Genomic DNA, 24,514 nt, shown 5'->3' with positions numbered 1-24,514 from the left:
GGTAAAGAAATATAAGGAGAAAAAAAGTTGTGTACCTTTAACTCAGGTAACACACCTGTCGATAATTAAACTGATAATTAAGAAACCATCAAATACGGTCCTTCAACTTAATTGAGTAGTGGCCCATTAGCACCCCCTAGTGGATTATAAAGAAACACGTAAAAAACAGGTAGTGATGTGATGAATGGCATGACTTTATTGTAACAACTGCTCAATGTTAGACATATGGGATTTAATGTGGTTATAGAGACATGCCATACAACCTTTACCGAGCCCACTTTTAAGCCAAGTGCTCCTTCCTGCTGGAGGAAGACAATACAACCACAGAGGACGCTCATTTTCTGCATACGCGGGCCCAACTTTCTCTTAGATCCCTTAAGTGATTGTTGTCGCAGACGCAGTGACTATTTACAGTGTTTACAATAGTGATGTAATGTACAAAAGAGGAAAAACAAAACATCTTTACAAATATTTGCATAAGAAAAAACACAAAAACCCCCCACGTCTGCTCTTAAAAACAATGTGAAAAAGAGGAAGATATCCAGTTATTTAAAAATCCCTCCCGTGATAAGGTTTAAGTGCGGTAGGTCCAATGAAAGGAAACTTTGGGAACACACCAGGGATACATGCATCAACATCACATCTCTAGGCTTGCATCTGTTCTCACGCAGCTTCCCATTTCTCAGGCAACTCCCCAATGACGACAAGACCTTCAAGCTTAAGTTGAAGATGGTGTCAAATCGTGCAAAGCAGCCTAGTCATGATACACATTCACATTAACTGCAGTTTACTGACACACACATCATCTTAACTTACAGCTTATCACATAACTGCCTGTCAAAGGCTCCAAATATATCGATAACCCACTCGAAACCCAAATTTGGGCATTAAAGTGATGACATGGAAGTGACAGAGTAGGTCAGTGGAACTAGTTATGTTCCCTCTAGATCGAGGCCTCTGTGTGGTAGATCAAAGCAGCTTTTTAGGCCAAATTGTGTTTCAGGCACAGATAGACTTAGGCATCGTGCCTCTACTTTACAGCAGTAGAGGAACATGTGGGCAGAGTATGGCAGTCTGAGGTACTTCAGGGTCAAGCTAAGGGGTTTAAGAGTATCCCAGCAACCTACAGTTCCCTCCTCTTACACCGCTCTTTATACTTTCTCACTTTATCTCAGTTAACAGTCAAGATGTGAGCAATAAATACTGTCATCTACTACCTCTAGCATATTTCATGTGCAAACCAATGAAGAAACAAAACGGGAGGAAGTCACATTTAAATATTAATCAGTCTTTTCTGACGGTAACTCAAACCATGTGAGAAAAGGAAACTGACAATTAGCAGAAAGTCACGTTTTAATCAAAGGATGGAAGTAAAGGAAAGAGGAAGGAAAATGTTATGGCTATTTTTTGCTAAAGTTTTCTGCTTCTGCTTCAGGGATGATGACACGGGTGATAAACGTCGGCATACGGGCGATCACTGAAGATGACTCGGTACAAAAAATCCTACAAAATCAAGACTTTGAGAGCTGTGTCGTCAGCTATTACAAGAGAAGTCTGTGTTTTAAAACTGATATCTAAATACAGAGTATACGCAAGCATAGCCAGAAACGGTGCTCAATAAACAAGCAGGTCGTGGGTGTTTTTTTTCTTCAATTTTTTTCTCTCTCTGTGTTTATAATTCAGTACATTGACTTCCTGTGGTTATAATATCAGCATAACACTGGTTACCGAGTCCACGTATGATGACATTCTCTTTACAGACTCAACCCAAAATGAAATCATCACTCGTTTCAGTTTTCACCTCATGCACGTTGCTCTTTGCAGCTTCGCAGTTCTGTTTATTCGATAAATGACAAAATAGCAGAACTGAAAAGAAGAAAACATTCAAGGCCTTTTTCATAGTTGTGTTTTTGAGTGTGCGTTATGTTCTACCAAGCACCTTTAGTGAGACTGAAAGCGCACCATGAACAGAAGAGAGGCAGGAATCAATAGATGCTGCCATCTGGAGGATTTACTAGTGAACTGCATGATTTGGCCAAGCCGATCCCCCCATTTGATACACAGTCACTGACTCGGCCTCCTAAAATCCAATTATTACAAGTAAAAAAATAAAGTGCATTTTGGCTGTAGTCAAGTGCTGGTCCTACTTTTTGGGGAGTGATCAGACTGTTTTTCTGTAGTCTGCATTCCTGAAATGACGCATGTGCCTCCAAAATAAACCTATAAGCACCAATAGTTGTTGTGAGGGTTGCGGCAGTAAAAAACAAAAAAACAAAACAAAGGGAACAAATATTCAACGGGGTTATAGGTAATATTTTGTTTTATACTATTTTGGTCACCATGCACTTGCAGATTCAACAACAGCCCATCTGATACCAGCTGAGAGCAGAAGGGAGAAAAGACACCATCTTTCCCCGCCGTGATCATCGCAGCTTCCTGTCAAAGCGGTTTCATCATCTTTCCCATGTTCAGATATCCGGGAGGAGCAAACCCATTGTCCACTGTCCATAATCCTCCTACTCCCTCTCTCTGTAGATTCTTTACATTAGCTTTGTAACTGCTCACTGAGCACACATTAAAGTTCATCTTGGAGTCTTTAAATTCTCATTTGAACTGCATTTGTGAGAGCCGCGCTGTAGAGTCGACAGTTCCTTAGCTTTATCGACAGTCTACTCAGAGTGTAGCCTGCAGAGTGGGATCAAGACTGCCTTCCCTCTCTGGAGACTCTATGCAGTTGGCCGACTCCTGGAGCTTCAGCAGCATGGCCATCTGTGGAGCAGGAGGAGACACAGAAGAAGAGTTAGCCACAGAGAAGATTGCTACACATGTAGCAATCTTCTCTGTTATTAAGTTATTCTAGATTAAGTTATTCTACGTTTAATCCAATAACTGCTCTGCCAGCGTTTTTGACTGTCTTGTAATCAGGCTCTCCTTTCTTATGTGTTTCTAATGCTAAAGATATATTTTCTGTGTCAGAATAAAAGGACTCAGTTGAGGAAACAATCGCAGGAAATTCAGTACATTTATTGAGAATTTAGTACTGATAGACAGTTTTAAACATTCCTGTGAGTATGGAGCACGATGGCCCAGTTACAGTGAGCTGCTAGATGAGGTGTTGCAGGCTCTACACCAGGGGTCCCCAATCCCAGTCCACGAGGGCCGGTGTCCCTGCAGGTTTTAGATCTCACCCGGGGTCAACACACCTGCATCACATGATTAGTTCATTCCCAGGCCTCTGGAGAACTTTGAGAAGGTAATTTATCCATTTAAATCAGCTGTGATGGATCAAAGACACATCTAAAACCTGCAGGGACACCGGCCCTCGTGGACTGGGATCGGGGACCCCTGCTCTACACACCTTTCGCAACATGAACTTTTTTTGCACCATGGTCAATTAATTCAATTAATTGACAGTCTTATTGAAACAATGTCAATTTGTTTGTATTCCCGGCAATATTCTCCACTCTCAGCAAATCAAAATGGACTAAAGCACATCTAGGCACAAAAACTAGAAAAATTTGCATTTCCTGCGAAAATGCTGTGTGGGTGCCTTAACGCTGAAGATGTCGGCTGAAAAAAGCTGAAAAAGTTGAAAAAAAAAAACAACAAAGCATTTCCCTGAGCAGGATTCAAACCTTTTGGTTTCAAGGCGGCGACTCACCTCACTCCGCCAAACTCATTCTCACAAAGAAGAGGTGGAGAGACTGACAATTCTGGTGAAATTAGCAGAAGCTGCTTAGAATTGTGCTGATAAGAGGTGAAAAGGCTAAAAGTTTTGCAGAAAAGAGTTCAATCAGCAGAATTTCTGCTGAAAAGAGGTTTTTGCTGAAAACAGCTGAAAAAGTGGTGAAAAAACTTAAAATTGTGCTGAAAAGGGGTGAAAAGGCTAAAAGTTTTGCAGAAAAGAGTTCAATCAGCAGAATTTCTGCTGAAAACAGCTGAAAAAGCTGAAAAGTGGTGAAAAAACTTAAAATTGTGCTGAAAAGGGGTGAAAAAGTTTAACTGTTAACTGAAAGAAATTTTGCCATAAGCGGGATTTGAACCCGGGCCTCCCAGTCTGAGAACGGACGCTTATCTCACTGAGCTAAAACACAGGTCAACCCGGCGAGGAAAATCAGTGAGGCCGCTGATAATGTGGCAGAAATGGGCAAAAAATATTGCAAAAAAAATTCAATATCTCAAAAAGTATAGAAGTTATGAGCACCAAAAGTCATAGCACCCATTAGCAGAAACAGCAGAATTTTTTAAAGTTTGAACGGAGAAAATCGGCTGAAAACTGAGGGAGTAGTTAACGTCCAAAAAACGTACGGAAGCAACTTGCAGAATAAAGAAACAGGATCTCAATAGTGTGGATGCCTATGGCATCCACACAATCACTCACCAGTGGGTCTGACTCCAGTGTGCTGGGTGGAGGTGTGTCTTTAGGAGGCTTCTTCTCCTCACTGAGTGGACCTATGCTAGGAGGAGGTAGGTGAAAGAGCCTGGACTGATCCTGCTGTGCGTTGGGCCAGGGGAGGGTGCCTCTCACCCACTCGACCGGATCCTCCCATACTGATTTATGCCCATGGACCTGACAGGAAGACAAGTCCATAGTGAAAACAGTGTTGTTATAGAGGGGGTTATTGTTTGTTCCACTACTGTTATATTTTGGAAATGTGTGCATGTTCACCTTAATGCCATCTTTGGCTCCTTCCTGCAAGTACGGTATGATCGAGTGGTTCCACAAGTCAATGAACCACTGCCTGAACTCCGCCACTGACACTGGGCATGACAGGAAAAAGCAGGGACCTGGAGGAGGCAGGGTTTTTTGTTAACAGGTCTTTATCATAACAACTCTCTCCCAAGTATCCAAGTCGGACTTTGCTCACTCTGTCTGCTAATATCTCACCTATGAGGAAGTCTGAAGTGCTGTGTTTCTCCAGGAAGGCGTGCAGATGGTACCAGAGCTGAGGGATCCAGTCGAGAACCTGGAGGAGCTCCTGGTGGCGTGCCAAGTCCTGCTCCTGGTCCTGGTAAGCCTCTACAGCTTTACGGTGCAAGTACCTCAGCAGAAACCCATTTGCTGGTTCTACGTTGTTGGAGAACATCACCATCCTGTGGCCACATGCAAGAAACACTTACTTTCTGCGTAAGAGTTAAACAGGGTCACGGAGTATGCTTCATCCAGTCCTCTGCCTACCTGAAGCTCAGGTGCAGCCCATGGTTAGACGTCATTTTCACAGGTTGATTGGTCGTTCCAATTATGTACGGACTGAAACAGCAACAGAGAAAATCTTGTTACTCTTCGATTAAACAAATCTTATTGAATTCTTTGGTGAAACAGAGTAATTCTCAGTCATTTACCATTTGTGATACTTGCAGGTGAGCGCTCCATTAACAAGCTCAGTGATGGCCGCTGAATCGCTAATATCATCGATGATAACGACCAGGGGAAGTTCCCCTCCACACTCTCTGTCAATCTGATTTGCTAGATCTGACAGATACAACTGCAGCTCCTGTTAAAAGGTGAATACATATTTTCATACTTGCTTGTGAAAGAATAAGAAACAAAAAAACCCACCAAAAATCCTTAATCAGGTTTTACCTTCTGTGATTGACGGTGCATGTTGAAGGTGATAGCAGGGCTGCGACCCAGGAGACCGGGCTCGTGGCCGGCTTCAGTCGAGTCAGTGCGGCTGCGCTGCAGGAGGTAGTGGGCCAGACGCTGAGCTAGGTAAGTCTTTCCTGTCCCGCTGGGCCCAGACAGAACAAGGCGCCTGTGCTTCATCAGCAGGCTGATATAGTGCAGCATCATGGGCTTAGGAATCAGGGTCTCAAACACCAGTGAGTCAACACATTTTTCCCGGAGACCTGAAGAGTTTCAGACACAGAGGGGAGGATGAGCAAGACGATGTATGTAGCATTTATGAATAACTAAACTGTCTAATTTTATACTAGATCCAGTACTTAAATTACATCAGTTGGTCTAGGTCTCGGGGGGCTTAACCAACATGAAAATAGTCATTTTAGCCCCCCCAACCTAACAATAGAAGAGGAGCTTTTTTCTGTCAAAGCAGGAACCACAGTGAAGGTTTGGGTTGCCAAACCCTGGCCCAGATAAACCATCACATGCTTTCATTACATTCCCAAAGTCCTGCTTTTGTCTTGTGGCTATTTAATAGCACTCTGGCATCCACGACCCTCGAGCCAACCATTTTCATTTACAAAATAGGCCTCAGATTACACTCAAAATATGTGTAAGATTCCTGGAGACTAGCACCATGTAAAAGTTAAAAAGCTGCATGTAATTCATTTAAGAAAATAGACGTCAATAAGAGTTTTGAATACAGCGTTTCAAAGCAAAACAAACTGTTTTCAGCTCCATTTTTATTCATATAGTCCAAATATTGCAACAACTTTTACCTCGAGCTGCTTTGTATTCAAAGATAACAATACAAATAAACCCAAACAATCAAAAAACTCCATGTGAAGCAAGCACGAGCACAGGAAAAACTCTGACCACTCCACTCCAGCCAACTGTGGGAGGGGCAGCCATCCGCTGGTGAGGAGGGGGGGGGGGGGGGAGACAGGACATGGAAAAAAAAATGCACTGAATGCACTTATATCTGCTAACCTTTCAAGGTGACAAAAATACGAGCGGGACCATTGCCAAGACATCGATAAGGTGAGCCTTGGGGTTTGTCCCCCCCAATCACCCTCAGCCTGCCCTGGGTAAACTGGTACATGTGCAGGGAGTCACTGGTCAGACCCAAGCTGGCTGTCGGGTCCACTTGACTTAAATAATCCTAAACAAAGAACAAATATATCACAGTTAAAAGTTTACGGTTGAGCAAACAAATCGCAGCCGGGCTACTGAACCACAAATGTCCACTCAATAAAAAAGGAGACCAGATTTACAAGACTTACTTTGAAGGTCTCGGCTATGAGGGAGTCCAGACAAGGCCAGTCAGTCCTCGCATTAATCAGCACTGAGCCAAGGTAGTACTCCTGCTGCTGTTTGTCCTACAGAGAAGAAACAGACGCTTAATTTCCAGAGTGTCCAGTTAAAGCTCTTGACATTATCGGACATTGTGAGTAATAAAAGTGTTCCACGTCTACCTCTGTTTGGTCTCCGATACGGACCAGCAGACGTGCACACACTTCTTCACGCTGAGAAGACACGCTCAGCGTGTCACCTTGAGACGCTTCTGCAAGAGAGGAGGAAATGAGGAGGAGATGCACGCTGCACTTCTTTATGAGGTAAACATTGTTTTAAGGCTTTGTTAGTCTCTGACCTGGATCTTTACAATCATTCAGACTAAGGCTGAAGGATTTGGTGAGGGACATGCTCATTGGCTGCCTCAGAGAGGGCCCCAGGAGGGACGCCAGGCCTGAAGGCTGGGATGTGGAGGAGGTGGGGCCAGAGGCAGGGAGGTGATGCTGGGTTCCTGTTTTTAAATTGACATTTTCTGCCTTCAGGTTCTCCACCGTCGACTGAAACATGAGCATAAAGCTTTAAATTGTAATAACAGCTTTGCAGGTAACTGAACAAAGACACGTGCAGTAGGCAAAACAAACCTGCATGTTTTTCATGGCTTCTCGGAGCTGCTCAAGCTGATGTGCAGAGTCTAAGGCTTCAAGTCGAATATCTGTCAGTTCCCTCTCTTTCACCCAGAGCTCTGAGCGCAACTCTGATACGGCGCTTTCCTCGCCGTCTCCCTCTTCTGTACTTTCCATGATCCTGGAAAAAGCCAAGGAGCCCTTATAAGAAATTTTCATAGACGAAAACTGCACTGCTGAGCTGTGCGGTGGAGTAGGTGTTGTGTACTCACACAGAGGAGGTGGCTGAAGCTGAGGTTTTCAGGGAAGGCAGCATGCCGTCTCCTCCTTCTCCCCCTTCATGAGGCATCTTGGGAGAGTTAGGAGCTGAGGAGTCGGGGGTGGCAATTTCCTCAATGTCAGAGTATGTTTTGGAGCCTTTCTTAATGCTGAATGCTTTGTTGAAGGAGCTCCTCAGCTACATAGAAACAGAAGAGATAAACCGATATAAAACAGTCAAACGATGACTTCACATGACTGCATTCATAACTGGAAAGAAAAAAAAGAGGGAATAGTTAGAACTGTTAATGTGACACATGCTAAGTACAAAGAGTATAAAAAATAAAGGAATAGTTTGTCATTTTTCACTGCAGATAAAAGCCAAAACCCCCAATCTGTCAAGTATAGTTTCATTTTATATAGAATGAATAAACGAGATATCATCATGTGCATTTGTAAATCTCACAGAGCAGAATATTTGTACCTTTGTTTTAAACCAAGCAGCTGGTGTTAATCAAAAACAAAGAGCCTTCCCCAAAATGACAAACTACCGCTTTGAACTTTCAGTCGTTTTCTGCACTGAGTCCAAGCTCCAATCCGTTTTCTGCACTTAGATTTAGCAGCTGGTTTAGTGAGGGTTACATGGTAAAAGAAAAAGTCATGTATTCTCTTACACAGGGACAAAATACAGGATAAAGTATGATGTAGCAGGGGAGAAACATAACTGAAAGATGCGTTAAATAAACTCGATTAAGCCTGAGCGCTTCGCTTCTTACGGAACATCATTTCTGCTGCCAGCCGCTCTAACCGAATTACGGCCATCTATTCAAATTAAATGGTCACATGAGGCAGCCAATCAGCAGTGTGGGAGGCCAATCAGCAGAGATGGAGGGTACTCGAGGACTGTGCTGCACTTTTAGATGGTCCATCATGCTGTATGACAGGAAATTAATAGAGGTTTTATAGAAACACAGTGACTGAACTCACCTCGAAGACCTAAAAGAGCAAAATAGCACAACACAAAGGAGGGAAAGACTGGTCATACTTCATCCACGCTGCTTTGTCATTTTCATTAAGGAGAACAGACACAGACCATGCAGTGAGAATAACATAAAGCCTCGCAAACAGCTCTTACCCAGCTCTTTTTCTTCTTCTTCTTAGCATCTTGGTCCTTCAAGCTGCCCACGCTGGACATGCTGGTCAAACTGTTCAGACTGGAGATGCTCTCACAGGAGTTCTGACGTCTGATACACAGATCTGGAAAAAAATAAAGAGAGAAAATATTGAATAAAAGTGCTGTGGAGTGAGCGAGAGATAAAAGGATAACCTGAATAGTTTACAGACCTTTGCTGTTATCTGGGTTGTTTAAGGCTCCGTGTATGACAGCCTGGGCTTCTTCATTCCTGGTCTTCAGAGCATCAATGGTCTCCCGGAGCTCCATCAGCTCAGAGTCCTGCACAAACATTAAATAAATGGTTTGAGCAACACTTGTTTGTATCTGCTTTGAAAATCGAGCCGAGTGATAGCTTGTACTCGTCTAGTTATCATCCAAAAAATGCTGCATTTTCATTTTACTGTTTTTTATAACTGGGGATTTTGTGCTGTAATAAATGAAAAAGGTTTTTATTTAAAAGTCATGAATACTTTCATTAAATAACTGAATATGTTATTTATGTAGTGGGAGTGAGCTTTTAGTAATGCACTTCAACTCAAACCAATGCAAAGTGAAAAGTTCAAAAAGACAAGAACAACAGTGCCGCTCATTGTCTGCTAAAATCGATGCCACTCCACTCTAAATAGAGCCGCCCGGCCCATCTCCTCAAGGTTAAAGAGTCTGTGCTTTGGGCTGAACTGCACAGGTCAGTGCACTGGCACAAACAACAAAGACCTTTCCTGGAGTGGTCTAGACAGGGCTTTCAGAGGGAGCAGCAAGGCATGAAGCACTGAGAAAGACTCTGCACACGCATGCTCACACTAAACAGCTCAGGCACCGATCGATTCTTTTACACCAAAACACACAAAGGCAGAAGAATGCAGGAATGCGATGTTTACTTTAGGTGCACATGCAAACTGTTTGAGTCTTTCTTATCATTCAGCCTTTAGAGATTTTTAACACACTGATCCTCCTCCTTTCACACCGAGCCACCCTGCAGGACTGCAGCCAGGGGCCTCTAACCTAGATTCAGCTCCCACTGCAGGATTCGATCAAAGTCACCTCCGTATTAGCTCTTAGCCGAGTGCTCGTGAGAAATTTGCGGTGGTGAAACGCAGCTGGAGCTCAGGTTTTTGTTTGTTTGTGCTTGAAAGCGGGGCTGGGATGTTACCTTCTGTTCGTGGCTTAGCGACAGGCTCTGCAGCCGCGCTGTCATCAGTGCCAAACTTTGCTCAAAGGCGGCCACCAGGTTTGCCTGTTTAGAAAAGACGAGAGACAAAAACAACAATTTAGATTAAACTCAATTTTTCCATTTAAATTTCTCTATATCAGGACATCAACGTGTAGATGAACTGGTATTTATTTATTGGCCGATTCGACAGAGCATCGTTTAAAGCAGACATTACGCATAGAGGGACAGATTGAATGGATTTTGTCTGACCCTTTATCCCTGCATAAGAAGTGCTAAAAGGCTGAATGAGGCACAAAGGCTGAACAGGATGTCGTCTGTGCAAAATCCCCCTCCTCCCTAATCTCCTCACACACACCCAGTTTAGCCCAGAGGAGGGAGAGAAAATTACTTTCTATTCTCCTTTACAGAATGTATTAACACAGTAAAATAATGGATTCAGCCCAGTCATTAATCCAGCACATAATCATGCTGTGTGTCGCGCATCTGTTCTGCACATTCACTGCCCTCACATGAGAAGGTCAAACAATGTGAAAAAAAGGGGGGGTGTGCACACGCACTGATTGATGTCTCCTGCATGAAGCGGTGCATAATTCCTGCATTTTATTGCCGCAATCAGACGCATTGAAAATGCTGACTGGATAGTTATATTGAAACAAGGGAGGAGGAGGAGCGAGGCACATGTGTACGTGTGCGTAGTGAAGCTAAGTGGCTTTTTAGAGGGGAAGATTAGCATTACTTAGACTCAGCAAAGATAAGAAACATCCTGAAAGTGCAGAGAGATGATCTATGACCGACATGACACAGGTTCTCTCTCTGTTCGCTTTTCTATAAAGGGTCAATTACTTGAGTAGTGTGATATGCAAAAAGGAAGTCTCGCAATAAAAAAAAAAAAAAAGCTTAACATGCTTTGTGCAAAGCAGCATCGACAGAAAGTGCATACGTTTGACGTGAGCTGTGTCGTTAAGTTAGAAACCTTCTCCTGCGATGACTCCAGCTCTCTTCTCAGCTTGCGGATTTGCTGTGAATAAAAGCAGGAATGTTCCAATTATAAGACGGCCGAGGCCACTAAACCGGACATTATGCAAGTGAGTGGATGGTGCAGATGACGACTGACAGGCTTGTTCTCCCACAGACAACAAGGATGAGAGTGGATGGGAAAGGGGGAAAAAACCAGCTGAGTAGAAAGAGCTGGGCAGAAAACACTTACCTCTCCCTGGATCCTTTCCTCAGCCTTGGACAGCATAGGGGATAAGAGTAAAGATGTTAGCAAAGACACAGACGAGAGGAGTGGGGCCTAATAAGGTACAGGCTGCAGTTTCAAGTGTTTAAAGCGTGAAATAAGAGGAAAGCGTCATTGCACCAACATACATCCACACATACAGCATACGCTGAGCTGTAGCTACCTGAGTCTGCATGCTGCCCAAACTCACCGAAGAGTAGCTTGATGAGTTGGAGGCCAAGGAGAGTACAGAGCCATGAACTGAGCATAAATAAGAGTAACACACACACAAAGAAAAACAAATCCATTAGAGTTGAGATGAAGTCAAACAGATCATACTTATCAGATGACAAAAACGTTCAGAAAAAATCACCATCTTCATTCGACTCCCTGTCCCTGAAGGATCCGGAGCGAACCATTCCCATGCTGCGGGGACGTTCAGCCAGTGACACCGTGCTGCCCAGAGGCGATGCCCCGTACAGCTCCATAGAGGCATCGTGTGTCGGGATGCTGTTGGATCGAGTCATCCTCGGCGGGCCGCCCACCGGGCTCGGCACTGTTATAAGAAATAGAGTTACCAATGCTCTGCAATACACATCAAACAAATGTATGCGTGTCAGCATTTATCATTTGCCATCATAGTGTGTGTGCTTGTGTATCTACGCACCCATGCTGGTCTTTGAGGTTCGGGGCAGGGAGGTGGGTGACGACAGCAGTGGAAGAGCGAGCGAGTCGGTCATACTGAGAATAGTATGAGAGTGCCTCCTCTCTCCTTTCTCCTTCCCATCCTCCTCGATCTGGGAGGCACTGCTGAAACTACAGTTTAATGGACCAAGTCAGTGTTGGCAGTGGTAAAAGTCAGCTGAATATCTCGACGACCAAAACACACAAAATGCTCCTGGCAGGGCTCATTGAGAGGGAAATGAGCAGCAGGAATGATGTTTCATAGAGCTGTGGGCAAGATCCACATAATCTGCCACACAAAGGGCATCTTATCAATCAATCTCTGTGTTTGTGCGTGCAATTTTAACAAAAAACACACATTTAAAGTTTGTGTGTGGAACTACTTACCTTAAACCTTTCTTTGGCAGCGTGTTTCTGTCTCTCTGAGAGCTGTGGAGATTAAACAGTGTCATTAATTAATCACTAGTGCAGGGAGTTATTAGAGTCTCAAGCACAGACAGCAGGCACAAAGAAACGCAGTAAGACTGGAAGATGGGCAGCGTCAGCTAGTAATTATGACTTCAGTCAGTAGGGCTAGTACAACACTGATAACAGCCCTGCAGTAATAACAGCCCAGCAAGCCTCAGCATATCTCTCTCTGCTTTAGTGTGTGTCTGTGTGTGTGTGTGTGTGTGTGTGTGCACTGTTTGCTTTATTTGTTGGCTGAGTTTAAGAAAAACACATTTTTATCCTTCTCATTAAGAAAGGGGACAAATTATCAGGCAGACTTTAGGGCTCTAAATTTGTCATATTCAACATCGCATTCAGAACGATTCGTTTTAGAGCTAATGTTGTGTTGTTCTCATATCCACACAGGGCTCCTGCAGAGAGGGCTAGTTAAAAACTCATCATCACCATCAGCACTCATCATCCAGGATGATTAAGCAAGCATTGCTAAATATTTTCAATATTTTTAAGGATCTCCTCGTCATGTTGTTCTTGGTTTTTATAAATGCCCGTTGTCTGTATGACATCTACCTGGTTGCTCGATTCTGGGGGGAAACTGCAGATTATCAAAGCTCTTCCCTTCTGCTTTCCTGAGCAGTGAATAAAGTTGGTGCACTTCCTCAACTGACCAAAAGGTGGAGCTACTCGGTTGCCCTCTATTTAAACCCTGGGCTAGACTCGGCTGAATATGCAGTGTGTGCAGCATTATGGATCGTATTTGAGTAGAACTGAACTGACCTGTCTGTGGGAGTCAGTGAGACTTTACTTCCGGGTGTCCAGCTAGAGGGCTGGCCGCTGTCATCGTGTCTATCTTTGACTCGGGACTCTAAGGTGGTGTAGCCTCTCGTCAAATTCTCCCCCCCTTTATACTCCTCTCTCTCCTGGGGCTCTGGGGCCAGGCTCATCTGAAGTGGCAGAGACTCCAAGCTACGATGCAGCCCAGACATCCGAGGGTAGAGCAGGGGAGAGGTTCTCCCTTCATTGCTTTCTACCCCGAGGGAAGTGACCTGCCTGGGACCCAAACCTATGCCAGAACTGGAAAAGCAGGCTGAAGAGTTCACATTTAGTACAGGGGCAGGGCTGGGGGTCAGGCAAGAACTAGTGGAGTTGCCTGCTGAACCAGAGAGGTCTTGAAGCTTAGAGTAAGGAGGAATCTTAGGAGGCAAAGTGTCCCGAACCTCAGTGTCCAGGCTGTTTGAGTTCAGCTTGTCGAGCTGAGCCATCGATGGAGGCTTTGCCAGGCTACGCACTCCAGACAACCTGAAGACAGAGAAAGACAATGTTGAAGCAAGTGTGTATTTTAGATGTGATCGTCTGTTTATGTGGAAATGGAAGCTAATGAGTTTTGATACCTGTGTGTGCTGGGAGATGGGAGATCCATGCCCTTGCTGCTGCTGGGGGGCCTCAGCCCTTGTACTTTCCCTCCGTTCTCTGATGGGGTCTGAGCAGGACTTCCCTTCATTGACCCTCCCCCACACTCAGAGTCAGAAACCACAGCTTTAGCTTTGGCTCTCTCCTTCTCCTTCTCTCTGTCTGTTTGATTGACAGGACTGGGGATGCCACGTCCTCCTGGTTTACTCAGTCCTGTTCCAGAACCGTGTCCAGAGCCCGGCTCTTTGAGCCTTGAGCCCTGTGATGCTGCGACGGAGGGTTTGATGAGTCCAGAGCCGGTGTCCATGGTGGTGCTCACCGGGCGAGCTGAGCTCGGCCGTGTTAAAGTCAGGGTGCTCGTTTTTGCGGGGCGGGGCAGAGAGCGGTACTGCAGAGACGTTCTGGCATTTGGAGACAGGAAACCACTCTGATCGCTGCTCGAAACATCGAGACTTGTCTTTCGTCCTCCACCACCAGCACCTGGCTTCACAGGGATACCTGACGTTTTGGGAATTTTCCCTACAGTTGCAGAACCGCTGGGTATGCCGCTGCTAACTGCACTTGTTACACTGGGCGGACTTGAGTTGTTTGTGCTATTACTGGTAGCTGCTGCTGGTTTCTTGAAGCCAAAGTTTCCACCAGTGGAGGGCCTGACCAGGCCGGATGGAGGTTTACGCTGCTCAGCAGCTCCGGTGCCATTTCGATGGTCTTTACCAGCATCAGAGGAGGAGCGCTGAAGACTTGAAGTCTTCACTGCTAAACGGGACTTATCCATGGGCTTCCCATCAGACTTCACGGTACCTAAAGCAGAAAAGAAAAAACCCTGATGAGCAGCTTGAACAGAGTTAAGTAGTGTGAAATGATGACTGAAACTAAGCACGCCACATTAGGAGACAATATCTTATCTACACACCTACGATGTCTGACTGTCAGCTGATAAAAATAAATCCCTGTCTGAGCAAGGAGACAGTTTGTAGACCAGACTCACAGCCAGCTTAACCCTCACATGTGCTGTTATCAGGCAGTTACTCCTCTTTTCCATCCTGATGAACTGAAAAAGTTTCCTTCTTCCAGCAAGTTTTTTAAGCTTTCCAGTCAGTGAACAGTGACGTCACAGCTGTAGAGTGGCAAAATGAACACGTGCAGCATGGTTGTTCACGTTCATGAAGCATGTCTGCAGGCACTAAACTGCATCAAACAGCCAACACGACTGAATTTCCCCCATGTTGGAGGCTCACTGGGGAAAGGTGAGGCAACTTAGTGAAACAGGGTCCCCCATTTGAACACGTCCCAGTTGGCAAATTAAACGGACTTGTTTGGAAGTTATTAAGAGAATAAAAGTCTATTACACATGTGCACTGCATGCACCACCCACACAAGTCCGCACTACCAACACTCTCTTAATGTGCATCTGATGGGAGTAGTTATGTGAGGTTTATATACAAGGCATTAACAGAGTCAAAGAACCGCTGTTGAATGAGACCTACCGGCATGCTGCCTGGGGACATCTGGAGACACTTAAGAGTATTTATAAACCCGCAAAAGACACACACACACACACACACACACACTTGCAGTTCTTAGTGATTGGATCGCGCAAAAAGCACTGGGTTATTTCATATAAGTGAAAATTGGGTTTACATGTCAAATCAAAAGCTCAATCCTTTGTGTCACCGCATCGTAGCCTGTTCCATGAACACTGGGCTGAAGAAACACACACTGTTGGCATTGAGACACACCGACAAAACTCAGGCAATTGTATTAATTGTGACACAAATGAAGCCTGATTTACCGACACGGGCTTGTAGAGACAGTGAAGCTCACGGCTTCACACGGTAAGCGCGTAGGAGAGGTGATGAATCACTGCGTTTCTCAGCACAAGAGGCCAACATGTCTGAAGATATGGAGATGTGAGCACAACGCTCAAATTCAGAGCGACTGGCAGACAGAGAAACCTTTTTCAATAAATCATCAAAAACTGGCTTCTCTGGCTCTTAAAGGAAAGTGGCTCACGTGTAAATGCTCCTTCTTCTGCTGAATGCCACTTTGGTAAAGGGGAAAGATTGTATCTATGCTGCGCTCGCTACGTATGGAAACCCACCCTAATACTCTTATTTGTCAATAATACCAGTCTCCCGGGACTCACCACTTTTTTTTGCAAGACTTGAAAAATCTGCTGAAATCATCTCTCATCAGTCATAACACCGAGACCATGTGTGGCCACGTATATGTTGTTGTTAAGATACAGTATCAGTAGTTATTTGTGTGTGCGTAAGAGGCTGGCGAACGTTAGCTGTAGTTTGTCTCCTGTGACAGAGGGAAAAAGACATACAACCTGTCCACAGCTCAGCGATAACATAATGACGAACACTTGAAAATATGCAGTGTGCTCAGACTTTAAAAAAAATCATTTTGCTTACTGTGAGATCCTGGTACACCATAACTCACAAGGACAACAGAGAAGATGCCCTTTGTGAGCGAACCGAGGCTCCAGGGCTCCACTAATAAAGTCTTCATTTCTATATCAGTCATGCGGAGACAATTCACAACTTCATCTGTGAGCACTTCACAGTTTCAACGCACCGTCTTATTTTTAGAGATGACACAGTAAAGGAGATGTTTACTTTCTGAGAAGTAGCTCCTGCAAAAGTGCAATATGAGAGAACGGGAGCGAACAGAGCACATGTGATATGACGTCAGTTTTATGGATAACACGGGTAGGTCACTGACAAATTGTAGGTCAAATTAGACCCTCTCTGAACTATTTGCTTACAACTGTCTCATACAAATAATCAGCAGCTGAAATGACACTTAAAATGATTTTTAGCTGCTGTTTTATCTTCTGCACTTACTAAAAGTATGGTCTGTGCTGTACACAGACACATGGAGGAGACAGAGATAGTGCATCACACTGCTCATCCCAACATGCTGTCGCTTCTTCAGAGTCACACACTCTGCGTCTCCTACAATTCCACAAAAATGCAGACGCATAACAAACGGGGCGCACACACCGTGACGCACAGCACCCTCCTAGCCTCAGCGATAGACTGCGCTCTGTGAAACTCTAAGAATGACTGCTTCTCATGTGACTAAACCCCGGAGCTTCTCCGCACACCGACAAGCAACAACAAACTTTTTTTTTCCAAATCTGTTTTTGTTCGACTTCACCGCCTGATTTATTACAGCCTCACACTCGGTGGCGCATCGAGCAGATAGCAGATTCATACTGCTGACATCGATAACAATAACAGCCTGGCACAAAGATCACAGGCGAGTTCAACACATCTGTCATTTCAACAGCTGGCAGTGCAAACGCACCACCGTTCCACAGAAACAGGACTGTTTACACAGACCCCTGGCTATCTGGACTGGCACATAACACCGCAACTAATATCCTGCTGTTTCGGTTGTCTATATGTGTGCAAGTCTGTGCGTGTGCATGCGTGTGCATACATAAACAACACACAGATGGTGTGCCCAAAAGGCAGCTGCACAATCCCTACCATTGTGCTCTTTCTGTGCGAGTGTGTGTTAAGTGTGATGGGTGACAGTCTTTAAGGCTGGCACAATCTCAGTCATGGCTGCACTCACAGCACACATTATTAGAAGCACACGCGCTCTTATAAAGGCCCTTATTTTAGCACTATAAATTATCTCTGTTCAACACAAAAATAACGCTTGGCTAGGAAGAAGCTATAGGAAGAAAAACACTGCTGGTCAGTGTGTGGTGTGTGTGTTAGTCACTGGCTGGCAGGCAGCAAGGGTGTGGGTGGTGATGGGTGTTTGATACATGGCACCACTTTCTAAAGGCCCGGAGGGTGGGCTGCAGCTGTGGATGAAAGTGTGTGACAGAAACAGAGTGTGTCTGTGACTGTGTGAGTGAGAGAGAGAAAGGACTATTTAAAGACAGCCTGAGAGACGTGTCAGGTTAAGAAACATTTCAAGTAAAACTATATGTTCTAGACTTTTCACACACAGTATTTGTGTTTTGCCACTCACCTGCCACTTTCAGCCCAGTTTGAGAGGTGTGTGTGATTGGGGAAGTGACTCCCACAGGTGGGTTTCTTCCTTTCTTCAACACATTTCCTTGACCCAGGGTTTGAGGTTTTCTCAGCTCACCCTTCCCACCTTCCGGCCCCTCCCCTTGCGGCCGGGTTTTCTTCCATTTATTAGCAGATTCGGACTTGAGGCTTCCTGTATCGTAGATGCTGCTGCCCTGGCTCTTGCGGCTGGGTTTGTTATCATCGGAGTCCCAGGACAGGCCGCTCTCCACTAGAGATCTCTTCTCTGCATCTGTACGCATCTAGAGTAGAGAAGAGACAGACGCATGCTTTGAGACACTGCGTCAAAAAAAGTCTGGATAGCCAGCACGTGCAGTCTGACCAACAGAACACGTACACAGCAATTACTTTCCCTATCTAGCAGGTTTGAGTCATTTGCGCTGCCAATTTTACGCTTCTGAGGCTCATCTATGAGCGTTTTGATCGTCTGAAAGCTGGTTTGGAAAAGAAATGTATATAAAAAACCCACATTTGCGTCATGTCACACTTTTAAATATGAAAAAAATAAGAGACAACAACATGGTTTTAAATGTAAAGACAGTAAAATGAAAAAATAGATCCCACAAAATAGAGTAAAGATGCCTCACAAGCTAAATCTATTCAGAAAACTGCACATGGATAATTGGCCCCAATGCATGGCCTGTCGTGCTTTTTACATGTAACTGTCATGTTTCTGGTCTTCAGATATGTACCACGGCCCTGCAGCTTTCTAGCAGTCAGACTGGATATTAAACTCACACGGTTCTCTACCCTAAAGCCTGTGTAGTGTCCATTTGAGCCTATGTGTAAAGAACTGATGATAGAAAAATCTGCTGTGTGTGGAATCATATCAAGCTACACTTTCACATTTTAACTATTATATGCATTTTGGCAGTTGTTACATGTTTTTAGGTAGTTTTGGTGGACAATGTAACACATAACACACGCCTGGAGGCAACTGTTGTTATGATTTGGTGCTGTGTAATAAATATGAATAAAACTGAAGAGTAAGTTAAACATTAAACCCAAGTTGACACCAGTTTTAAAGAACCTTACTCCTTTACCTAGTCCTTCAGACTAAACCTCCTCTTGCAACTACTGTGAAAAATAGGCTTGGTACACTGGAGTGAAGGACCTCTTAGAAGGTGCATTACTGGTTGCAAAAAGGAGAAATGTGACGTTCAGACAGATCCACACACTTCGCCTCATCTTAAAGCCCTTTGAGCAGACAGTGCACAACTCCGTCAACCCAACGACATATGGATGTCTCGTCCCCTCCGTCTAAATCCTATTGTAAGCTCTGTTTAAAAACTTCAAAAGGAGAAGTGGACTGAGACGGCTGGAACAGAAACTGCTAAAAACAAAAACCCCAAAACATATCTACACAAAGAAAGTAGACAACACTGCGTAACTATGAGAATGTCAAATGTCAAACTAAAGGACACGTGGAAATCAGGCCGTTGTAAAACCAAGGTCTATTGTGTGTGAAGGTTTATGACAACAGCACTTTTTACAGATTATTCTCCCGCTGCAGGAGGTCGCCAGTTGCACAACGGATTAGAAAGTGTGTTTGTGTGAGAGAGAGTGTGTTTGGGACATTGCACCTGATTCTCATGAGGACTCATGCTGAATTCCATTTTTTATTAAAACCAATAGACCCCATGGGCAGGTTTGCATGACACGAGGAGGAGCTCGGCCTGACTGTGTGTTGTATATACACACGTGTGTATCCTGTTTGAAAGACCTCGCTGATAAAACACTGTCATTTCCTCACACACATTCCTTGTTTATTGAAAGATGGGGTAGTGCGGGTGAGATACACATCTGGTCAGATAGCTGTGACCAAATGATTAACAGACAAACAGGCAGACAGTGAGGCAGACAGGAGCATGCACAAATACACAAAGGCATGAGGAAAAACTGCATTAACTTGAGGTCTTGTTCCAGGTTTTTCTACTACCTACATATAATACAGCCTAACTCTGCACAGTCTCTCTTTGTGCCCCCTTTCCTAGATTATCTTTCTCTACCGCCCCCATGCCTCTGCTCAGGATGTTATACAATATGTAGGAGGGAGATGAGGGATGGATTTGCCTTTGTCTTTAAGGAAATTAAAAACAACAGCAACAAACAAGGACAGGATGCAGTGATGGAGAGGAGACAGGGAGACAGAGAAATGGGACACAAAGACCAAGAGAAACGCATCAGCTGAGAATGCAGAGAAGGCACGGAGCATGTGCATTATACAATGTGGGGTGCATGACGATGGGTGATGGCTGGTTGCCATGGTAATGATGCCATGGGGTGTAATGGTTGCTATGACTCTTGCAATTAGGCGTGGAGGGAGGCGCCCCGGTTCTTCCGCCTCGCTGGCCCGGATGCAGGACTGCAGATGGCCCTGCTTGTATGTGTGTGTATGTGCAGATGGCTTCGCTTTAGACCTGTCCTACAGTATATGGGTAAAGACAAAGCCTCTGCTCTCAGCATCCCTGCACTTTGGTTGCTATGGTTACACTGATTCCCTCTGTCTCACTCCCTCTAAAAACCCACCACTTCAGTCACATAAACCACACTGCGGAGGTGTGACCTAAATCAGACACTCGGGGACACACACACACACACACACACACACACACACACACACACACACACACACACACAGAGTTGGAACCCATATAGCTACAGATGGATCTTGACGAACTCAGCCAGGCTGTAAACAGGATTTTAAGCAGAGGTCATTGGTCCCAAATGCTTCCATCACTGCAATAAATTCTAAGGACTGCAGCAAACATACAGCATATAAATGCATAGCGTGAACAACCACGATCACTCACAACAGTTACTTCTACCTCCAAGCTGAATATACCACTGAACTAAGCCACAACTACAGAATCGGCTCCATCCAGTGGATTTAAAATCGTAGCTAGCAATGAGCATCTTACTATTTTAGCTCATAATTTGAGTACAATACTTAAAAGATTTTTAGAATACCTAAAATTATTACAGATTAGTACACTAGCTAGTTGTTGGTTAGCCTAAAAGAAAGGAAACATTTAATAGGTTGTCTTTTTCCACCCAAACTGAATTTGACACTCCTCCACTAGTTGAACATGTTCCTAATGTATCTGAAAAATTCAGCTTTTAACAAGTGAGCACTTCTTAAGCTCAAACATTTCTGAAAATATACACATCTTCATATATATGTAATGAAAAGAGAGACGCCACGGAGCAGTGCAGTGAGTTTGCGGCAAACTTTGATTGCTGCAGATGTGACAGATATTATGGGCGTGTGCAGAATAACTAATCAGGCTTTGTCTGTGATGCCAGGGTCCTGCTGCCTGCGTGTGTGTGTGTGTGTGTGTGTGTGTGTGTGTGTGTGTGTGTGTGTGTGTGTGTCTCCTCTGTACACTGACAAAGTGTGTGCATTCAATACCTTTGTGGATTAACAGCTTAATCAATACTACTGTAATCAGTGCACGCACTTCTTATCCGTCTGTGTCAAACAGTTGCGCGTCTCTATTTTGTGTGTTTGTGTGTCACTCACCACAATGCTTGAGTTTCTGCGGGAGCCAATGGGAGTGGTAGGAAGAGAGTTGAGAGTGGGACTTGTGTTGAACTCTTCAGAGCTCAGGTTGTCTGAACCGTCACTCAGTCCACTGCTGATGGAGCTGCTCTCATCCCAACTAAAAGAGATCATGACAAGGAAAATATGTCAGCTAACATTAATGTGTAAAGTAATTCCCTTCTTAAATGCTTAAAATAAAAAGAGAAGAGGATCTGGATTTCCTAGCGTACAGCAACAGTAAACAAAAGTAATATAAAAACTGTTTTAAAGACAATATTTGCAGACACTTTGAAAATAGCTCCAGTAAAGGATTCAATAGTTTTTACATGAAATAACCGTATGAAGCCATATGTAATAAGAGAAAAATGAACCCTGTCTCTTCTAAATATATATAATAAACATCAATTTTGTAATGTTAAAACAGACGGGGTTTATTTCTACTGTCTTGCACTTTAAAATATGCGTCACTTTTCTTTTTTACCACAAGTTGTCCTGACATTTTTAGGTGACTTTCATTCTAAACGAGCACAGCTGCTGTGTCAGTTAAGAAGTGCTTGTGAACAGTGTGATAAAGGAGCCCATCATTTAAAGACACCATCATCTGTGATCAAAGGTGTGATCATTTCATCATCGTTACAAAAGCTTTTCTTTATTAAGTGCAAGTCTGTGACTGTGCTACAATAACTAGGTTAAACGCTGCGCTCCTATTTTTGTTTCACAAATGTGGGCTGGTCTCCTTCACCTGGTCAGCCAGAGTTTAAGTCCCCGAGGCATCAAGCCTCCACTTTTATCAAAGTGTCCTTGATCAAGATAGCAAACCATTCCAAGTCTGTGCGGTGGTTTACCGTCTGCCCCTGTAGGGCCAATCATGTATCACACATTCAACAGAAAGAAAGCAATCTGTGTCAGTTCACTGGTATCGCCTTGAATCCATTTATCGCATCAACTACCAAAGCTCCATCAGCTCGGTTACCACCTGAGGTTGGGCTCATTCAGCTCTGTGTCTCTTAATTTGTCTTTTGATTAAATGTTCAGAGCGACAGAAACCTTATTTAGAGCACCGTCTGCTCTAAATACCCAACTTTTGCACTGAAACATTTGGCAAACTGAAATCTGGAGCACTCGTCATCACATCATCTCAACCCACACACACAAAAATAGCACTGAAGAAGATGCATGCACCCACGAGTGCATACAGGACTGCATCAGAAATATGAAGTCCCCTGTCAGAAATCTACCTCGCTGTCTCTTTTCCCAGTGAAAAGCCTTCCTGTGTGACAGAGAGGTTGTGGGTGGTTCTTGCTTTATTTAGGTCTAATAAAAAAAATCCACAAACATCCAACTTTAAAGTTATTTCAACTTCAGATAATGCTGACACTATGAGTTTCACGTACGTGAGATACAATTGAATCGGCAGCTTATAGATTCATGTGCTCGTATACATGAAATAGGCCATGTTTAGGAAGTATACGGGTTCGATTTTTCCTCTTATTAAGGTCAATAAGTAAGACTGATGTCATGTAATAACGTAAAACAAGTTAAGTGGGCAGTGATGGGCTAACAAGGACAGATATAACGGGGTGCAGGGGGTGGTGTAGGCAAAGGAAGCGGTATGATCCTTCCAGTTGGGTGCCTGTATGGGTCACACTGTACCCTCAGGGAGATGGTGGTGGGGGTGAGAGGGAGTGGGGCAAAATGGAAAGCCCTCCCCGTCTGGCCCGTGGATATCTTGGATACAAAGAAAAGCAGATCAGATTTTCCAGTGAGAGTGGCTGTCATGCTGCTGTCTATATGCCGCTGTAAGATTAAGGGCAAGTTTAAGATTGAGTCAGACACATCCAGAGATCTGACCGATACTTTGTGGCTCGATGGGAAACGCAGCAAAAGCAAAGCAAATGTTACTGTTAAGAAAACAGAAAGAAAGAAACAACAATGCACTGATGGATTTTGGTGCATTTTCACATTTAAAAGCATTTTATGGCACTTATATGGTGTATTTCTAATTTTAGTGACAACTCCAAGTATTCCACTTCACCTGTTCACACATATTCAAACAGCACTTCATTCTATGCACTTAAGTGCTTTATCTATATTGCATCCACCCCCACGGCCAACTGAGAATCACCAAATAATCTAACAGCTCAGAACGTGGGAGGAGGCCGGGGGAAAGCGTGCAGGCAGAAAACCAGCCTGAGAATCTGCTTGCTGTGAGGCAACTCAGGCAACCCTGTGCCACCCAGGACGTCTAATTTTGACTCAGATGTTATTTGAGATGAATTTGTACAGAGATTGTATATATTCTTCCTTTTTTTTTTAAATAATAAGAAAAAAAGAAAACTTATTGGACTATCAAACTGCCAAATTTTGCACAAAAATTTATGTTTCCCTTTGCACAAGACAACATTTAAAAAAAAGTGGAATAGTCTTCCAGATGTTAGCCACAGACCTTTGCGCTCTCCTCGTTGTGGACTGCACGCAGGCCAAGCCACGCTGTTGTACAAATTTCAACTCATCTGACAACAGAAAAGTTTTCCACTTAGCCACAGTCCATTTTGAAACAGCTTTGGTGCTTGTGGATTTGGCATTTGTGGATTGCACGGCAGACTGTATTCACAGTGATTTCTGGAAGTGCTCCTGAGGCCATACACTGACTTTCAGCCCTGTCCCTTGCCTGCAGCGATTTCTCCAGATTCTCTGATTCTTTAATGATATTATGTACCGTAGATGAGATATTCAGTCTTCTGTAAGAACACATAGTTTATGGTAGACTCTTGGCCCATCTTTGCTTCTGAGGAACTCTGCCTCTCTAAGGTCTTTTTATAACCAGTCATGTTACTGACTTGCTGCCAATTAACTGCAAAATGTTCCTCCAGGAAATCAAGGTATTAAAAAAAGCTCACTGCTGAAACGCAAACATTTTTAGATAGACAGCTGTGGTTAACCATCTGTAGCTCTCGGGAAACGCTAGGCTGTCCTTCATATCCCATTATTCGCTTCAAGCTATCGG

General features: G+C 44.1%; 1 protein-coding gene across 2 annotated transcripts in view; it reads right to left on the bottom strand.

Annotated features, from left to right (window-relative positions):
• Positions 1 to 173: 173 nt before the first annotated feature.
• nav1a (neuron navigator 1a) overlaps positions 174 to 24,514 on the bottom strand; it is a 79,878-nt gene continuing 55,537 nt past the window's right edge. For both annotated transcript variants that reach the window (XM_085444789.1, XM_085444790.1), the window contains 26 exons: positions 21,487 to 21,625; positions 17,902 to 18,205; positions 13,884 to 14,703; positions 13,270 to 13,791; positions 12,433 to 12,474; positions 12,029 to 12,177; positions 11,735 to 11,917; positions 11,546 to 11,622; positions 11,350 to 11,373; positions 11,083 to 11,160; positions 10,122 to 10,205; positions 9,142 to 9,250; positions 8,933 to 9,054; positions 7,812 to 7,996; positions 7,558 to 7,720; positions 7,275 to 7,473; positions 7,099 to 7,187; positions 6,907 to 7,002; positions 6,614 to 6,785; positions 5,585 to 5,850; positions 5,344 to 5,495; positions 5,180 to 5,251; positions 4,889 to 5,094; positions 4,670 to 4,788; positions 4,382 to 4,570; positions 174 to 2,769 (listed from right to left, as the gene is read on the bottom strand). In XM_085444789.1, the coding sequence (XP_085300915.1) occupies positions 2,674 to 2,769; positions 4,382 to 4,570; positions 4,670 to 4,788; positions 4,889 to 5,094; positions 5,180 to 5,251; positions 5,344 to 5,495; positions 5,585 to 5,850; positions 6,614 to 6,785; positions 6,907 to 7,002; positions 7,099 to 7,187; positions 7,275 to 7,473; positions 7,558 to 7,720; positions 7,812 to 7,996; positions 8,933 to 9,054; positions 9,142 to 9,250; positions 10,122 to 10,205; positions 11,083 to 11,160; positions 11,350 to 11,373; positions 11,546 to 11,622; positions 11,735 to 11,917; positions 12,029 to 12,177; positions 12,433 to 12,474; positions 13,270 to 13,791; positions 13,884 to 14,703; positions 17,902 to 18,205; positions 21,487 to 21,625 (4,657 nt within the window). In that variant the 3' untranslated portion in view covers positions 174 to 2,673. The remainder of the gene's footprint in view (positions 2,770 to 4,381; positions 4,571 to 4,669; positions 4,789 to 4,888; positions 5,095 to 5,179; positions 5,252 to 5,343; positions 5,496 to 5,584; positions 5,851 to 6,613; positions 6,786 to 6,906; positions 7,003 to 7,098; positions 7,188 to 7,274; positions 7,474 to 7,557; positions 7,721 to 7,811; positions 7,997 to 8,932; positions 9,055 to 9,141; positions 9,251 to 10,121; positions 10,206 to 11,082; positions 11,161 to 11,349; positions 11,374 to 11,545; positions 11,623 to 11,734; positions 11,918 to 12,028; positions 12,178 to 12,432; positions 12,475 to 13,269; positions 13,792 to 13,883; positions 14,704 to 17,901; positions 18,206 to 21,486; positions 21,626 to 24,514) is intronic.

This window comes from Copadichromis virginalis, linkage group LG20, assembly GCF_057382275.1.
Source record: "Copadichromis virginalis isolate Kocher_CV1m ecotype Utaka linkage group LG20, C_Virginalis_male_GT1.1, whole genome shotgun sequence".
Classification (NCBI taxonomy): Eukaryota; Metazoa; Chordata; class Actinopteri; order Cichliformes; family Cichlidae; genus Copadichromis; species Copadichromis virginalis.
The sequence above is the reverse complement of the archived record's forward strand: the minus strand, read 5'-3'. Positions and strand labels throughout refer to the sequence as shown.